General features: G+C 30.5%; 1 protein-coding gene across 4 annotated transcripts in view; it reads right to left on the bottom strand.

Annotated features, from left to right (window-relative positions):
- Positions 1 to 3,973: 3,973 nt before the first annotated feature.
- The window catches only part of LOC112684257 (protein gustavus), a 47,468-nt gene continuing 45,378 nt past the window's right edge, over positions 3,974 to 6,063 (bottom strand). For 3 of the 4 annotated variants that reach the window (XM_025555679.1, XM_025555676.1, XM_025555678.1), the window contains exons 4-7: positions 5,145 to 5,332; positions 4,728 to 5,058; positions 4,478 to 4,636; positions 3,974 to 4,401 (exon numbers count right to left, since the gene is read on the bottom strand). In XM_025555679.1, coding sequence (XP_025411464.1) covers positions 4,262 to 4,401; positions 4,478 to 4,636; positions 4,728 to 5,058; positions 5,145 to 5,332 — 818 coding nt within the window. In that variant the 3' untranslated portion in view covers positions 3,974 to 4,261. The remainder of the gene's footprint in view (positions 4,402 to 4,477; positions 4,637 to 4,727; positions 5,059 to 5,144; positions 5,333 to 6,063) is intronic. The other variant, XM_025555677.1, reaches the window with a different exon arrangement.

Genomic DNA, 6,063 nt, shown 5'->3' with positions numbered 1-6,063 from the left:
TGGATCCGGCATTAGATTAAAAAAAAAAAATCACAAGTATTAAGGATTCACTTGATTTAAATATTACCAATTAAAGAAAAAATTTGAGTAGCCCACCCCCCTAGAAAAAAGTCTAAATACGCCCCTATTCTATCAGTTAGCAAAATCTCACTACACAAATGTTCCTTTAGTCTTAGCTCATATCATCCTCACTCTTTAATAAAATAACTTTCTTCAGAATTACTCTATAGAAACCGCACCCAGAAGACTCAAAATAAATTTGATCAGAGATATTTGTCTTCCTACTAGGTATTGTAATCCTACTCCAATGATTACACGATCGGGTGGCTCAGCTGAGAGTGCATTCCCCGTAAACGTTGCTCGTGTCACAAATTAAATTCGTCTAATTAACTAGACGTAGTTACTCACCTTTTGCATGGATTGAGCAATAAAAAAATGAAAAAAAAAACCTTCAGGCTCAAGCGTCTCCACTCCGCAGTTGTGAGTACAATAACATTACACGCATCAAAACGTGTATCGAGCGATCATAACGCAATAATTAATTTATCAATTATATCAATCATTCCCGTGCACGAAATCATCTATTCCCAATTAACGGGTCGAAGGTCTGACGGATGATCGTACAACACGACGTCGTAATAAAGTTAATTGTTCGATTATCGGATAAGTGTACGGCCGCGCACCACGCAAGTCTACTCAGTCACAGTTACACTAACCAATACGTTGCACGTGGTGCGAGCGCAACGGGTCGTTTTTTATTTTTTAACTTTTCGCCGCATTATGTTTTGATATCCAATGGGCGGCAATCGAATCGAACGATTAACTGGTTGTCGATTGGCCTTGGATCCCGTGTACTTGTTTTTTTTTTTTTTTGGACAATGACGTGGAGCGTGATCGCAGTATTCATCGCAGAAATTAAGCGATAACTAGAATTAGGGTATAGGAGTTAGGGTTAGAGTATGTTGATGAATTTTGCAATTTTTTTCCTTTGATTCTATACAGATATATCTTAGCAAAACATTTGTTTCATATTCCCTTGATACAGAGTATTCTAATTTTAGATTTTAAAGAAAATTTGTACATTTGTGTAAAATTAATTTTAATATTATTATTGTGGAACATATTTTTAATATAATTTTTTATTTATTTTATATAATGCTTAAAAAATGTTAATGTATACTATTGTTTAATTAATATTATAATTCATTACCCATTTTCACACACCTATATCTCTAATAAAAATTATTATTTATAAATACATTTTTGTGTTTTTTAGGTCATCAACATAGTGATAACATTTACATGTGCGATATTGTTAAACAACATACAAATTATCATCCTTATGTATTAGTAATCACAATTTATTTTTACAATAACAAAGTTTAGAAAAAAGATGTACCTAACACTATGTTTAGACGGCATATTATATTTAATAAAAATAAATAAATAAATAAACATACCTTTACACAGCTGCGTAATATTTGACACAGCAAGAAAACGCATGAGAGGGCTTACTGCGGTCAGTTACTTATTTTTCACACAGAGCCTATGACACCGTTTTATTCTAAAAAACATCACTATTCATTTATAACGCCCAATTCGATATTTAAATGCACCAACATTGGTGGTAGACCAGGTAGCACTTAAAATAAGTATATTTCATACGTATTTTTTGTTTTCTTTTTATCTATTCTTCATTACTTTTACGTTATAAAATCAGTGAGGTTTCTATAGAACAGGCAACTCAAAATATATTGAATAGTTTATTACGTGGGCTGCATTTAAACATATTTTATATTTACATACTAAACCATCAATAAAATTCATTTAATTAGTTTATAAGAATATTAGGCATATAAATGTATACCAAATATACCATTCTTTAAGAATCTAAGTTAGTTACAGCAAAAATTTAATATTTTATAATTTTTTTTACTATTATTTTTACATTTATTCTGTCCATTAATATTGGTATTCGCGGACCACAAAAAAATTAGCTGCAGGCCACGTGTTTAACATGCCTGTTATAGAGTATACCAGTGGCTTATTTTCGGGAGGGGGGGTCCCTAACAATTTATATCTCGATATTTAAAATCCATTCCCATTTAATAGTTTTATTTTTCGTAAAATTCAATGAATAGCATACGAACTTAAGAACTTTAAAATTATCAAAATACATAATTTAAAGATTATGTTTATACGTTTTTCTAACCTTTTTGGAACTATCAGTTTTTAAAACAACCTAAAACTCTGTTAAAAAATGAATGAAAATAAAATATATGTAATGTAGCATAAAAAGTTTCAGTCTTGCATTCAAGATACACAGATGAACAACCTGAGCTCACTACTATGTAAGACAATGTTTGATATCTAAATATAAAATTAATTTCTTTACAATAATTCAGATTTTAAGTGAAATTTAAAATAATCCTACATATATGATTTTAAATTACTTATTTTTAGGGGAAAATAATGAGGTGTTACTATTTTGTAACTCATGTGTAATGAGACACCATTTGATATAACAGTGGTAAATGTTAATAAAATATTAAAATGATTATAAGGGCCAAAAGGTAATTTTTGTTAGTATATAGATAGACAACAAATAAAACAAAAAACACACTTCTTGATATTAATTAGTTTACTTGACAGTAACACTTCTTGACAAGTATAATATAATCGATAATAATAATAATAATAATAATAATAATAATAAAAAAAAAAACCTCTTGCACATTTTCCGAAATTATCTTTTACAAAATATACATTTAAGGCTAATTATTGTTTTAGTTTTTGTTTTCTTTTAATCAAAAAAGAAGATATTAACTGCAGAAATCAACACTCAAAAATCTGCCAACTGGCTAAACAAACGCATACAAATTTAAACTAAAACATGTGCCTAAGTAAATGTTTATTAAAAATAAAAAATAAAAAAAAAACATTGTGTAAAACCTGAACATTAAATAATATGGTAACAATATCATTATGCGAAATTTTATTCTTAGAAAATATTGTTTTATATATCTGAATATTGTCTCGTACTTATTGTTGCAAACAGTTACACAGAAAAAATTTATTTACATATCAATCGGTTTATTTTTAAGAGAAACTGAAATGTAAAAGAAAAATATATATTATATTTTACTTAGTCGTATCTATCACAAAACGAGTTTTGCTGTCAACCAACAAATTTATCGTTAAAAAAAAAAAATAATAATAAAAATAAACAAAATGTATTAAATTATTTACAAACGTTTCATACATAAATTAAATATTAGTCTACATTTGTTGTTTTGAAATTTTTAAATGTATTTTCATAGGGTTGTTTTTTCAAACAGAACAATAAAGTTGTGTCATCTTGATAAATTGATTTGGGGAAAAGGGGGCGCAAATTATGCGAAACAATAACATTTTTATTTTTTCTATTTAACAATTAAAAAAAATAATCATAATAATAAATGAAAAACTATTTTCAACTCGCATAAAGAAAGTGAATAAAGATTTGTTTCCACAAAAAAAAAAAAAAGAAAAAAAAAATATAATATTAAACAGTATTTGAATATAATATACCAAGAATATTTCAGTTACAAAACATAATTTATTTGTGATATAAAAACAATGACGAGGAAAAAAAAACATGTAACTTGTAGTTATATACAAATAATTAGTCAAAAACTGGTAAAAAAAATTTCATTGTCCTTAACACGCGCGTATAATATAGTACAAGTAAACCAGGATAGAAATTAATTTTAATAATAATAATTAGAAAAAAAAAAGAATAATATATAATTCACAAGATGGAAATTATACGCGGTATTCATGTTGCGCTTATTCCTCTTATAATACCAAATGGGTAATTTTATGACTTTGTACAGAATATTTAATTTTTTTTCCTAAACCTTAAATTAATTAATATATTAAAAAAAAAAAACTATCTTGACACTTGATACATCAGTCGTTACTTAAAGTTTTGTGTTTGTGTAATTTAATAGGGATAGGGGGGGGTGTTGCATCGAGTATTATTTACATGGATTGGGTAGGGGACTTCTAGGGATACAACTTAGATGAGGGAATCACGAGGGAGGAGACTAGTTAGGCGAACATTGCGGTTACTGGCCTGAGGTAGAGGAGATTACGGGTGATTGGAGATGGGCGAGATGGTTGTCTGACAAGAGTTGGGAATATGACAGATTAGTAGGGCAGGAATCGGATCGACGTTTGAGATCTGTTGATCATATTTTCAGCGCATCTGTTAGACCTGTTATCTTCTGTCCCGGTATATTAAGTAAATACGTAAAGACTGCGGCAGATCTAAGGTCATGATGCGGTCTTCTATGTTTGGTTTACCAATTCTTTGCCTAATGACTCTTCTACATAGGTCCATCAGCGGTAATGGTTCAGCTAAAAAGATAATAGTATTTAATTAACTATGAATTTCTGATGATATTTTTAAAATAATAAACAGTTGAATACTTACGATCTAATCCGCCAATGTATTTCATAGTAATTTCACAATGCCCCCAGACAGCACTGACAATTGGGAATAATTTCCGCCCCTTAAGGCCTCTAAACGCTACACCCAAATACTGGCCATCTACAACGAAGGATAGAGTACCCTCATCCATGTCCAAAACAACTGTAAATAAAATAAGATAGTTAGCAAGTAATGGTGATAAAATGGCAATGTAGCATGCATACATATGCTACAGATGTAATTAGACGCATACCTAAAAATTTATCTGGCACTATAAATGTTTCATCTGGCTTGAGCAAGGCCGGATAAGTAATGCCATCATAGCTTTTTGAATCGTGGTATAATTTGTTACGCCCTAAATCCCAGCCCCATGACTGGTCATTGCTTCCCACTAAACTCTGGTAACCGACCGAATGTAGAGGTGCATCTTGTGTGGCAACTCCGACCACTGCATGCGTACCGCGTTGCCTGGTCGACCAGTTTACTTCCCACATATGCAGACCTTTGGTTAATCCAGTCTTGCCTCTAATGCAGTCCGTACTTTGTGCTACAGGATGCCTATGGAATGTCAATTTATCTTCTTCCTAAACAACAAAAAAAACCATGGGTTATAATATATTTAGACACAATTAAAATTAAATTATTTTATGAATTTGGCACAATTTATTACCTTAACAAATATATTTAAAGACCTATCGTCCGCGTTCCATGCATGTTTGATCTGCGTTTCTCTGGAAACTGGCGGCATATCTAATAATATATCTAATCTGGCCGGACGGGCAAAATCCTGGGCCAACTCTCTAGGTACTACAGGTTTGTATGGTTGCGCACTTTCGCGACTAACAGTTTTAACTCCACCTGAAACACATAATGATCAATTAACAATTTATTTTTTTGGTTTATAGTTGGGTATGAGAAGTAAAGACTAGCGCGCGAGATAATTTAAGTAAAGACCATTCAATGATCCACAAAAAAATAAAAAAAAGATTCCTTTTTAAGGGGGTTTTACTTACTTTTACTCGTCAACATGTTACCACTATCACAGATCGATACCACACTCAGCTCTTTATTTAAAGATACTGTTCTATTAGTCATAGTATTATATTATACAAAAATTGCAATACTACAATCATATAATTTGAAACGAAAACAATAATATAAACACTATTATTTTTTTAACAAATCTATGAAAAATTGAATTCAAAAGAATTACAACTATACTATATGAAAATCTTTTATATTGAATAAAATAGTCGTGGTTGATAATTTTAACACTTTATCGTGGGTTATTCAACGCCTGGCGCAGAACTAATGGGTGCGAGTACAAGTGATGATGGAGATTTAAACGTTGACTGATATGCTGGAGATAAGAAAACGTGTTTTTCGATACTAATCCAATAGCTCAATAGGACGCCCAACTTTAAACCTATGTATATTTATAGAAATTTAGACAACAATAAATAATATTTTACATCTGAGTGTAATGTTATCGAATCCACTTCGTTGAAAACACTGAATGTCCGACAAAACGACGGTACAAACTACACACACACACACACACACACACACACACACACACACACACACAC

This window comes from Sipha flava, unplaced genomic scaffold (assembly GCF_003268045.1).
Source record: "Sipha flava isolate LNK unplaced genomic scaffold, YSA_version1 247_pilon_pilon, whole genome shotgun sequence".
NCBI lineage: Eukaryota > Metazoa > Arthropoda > Insecta > Hemiptera > Aphididae > Sipha > Sipha flava.
Note: the sequence above shows the minus strand (reverse complement) of the source record. Positions and strands in the feature narration are given on the sequence as shown.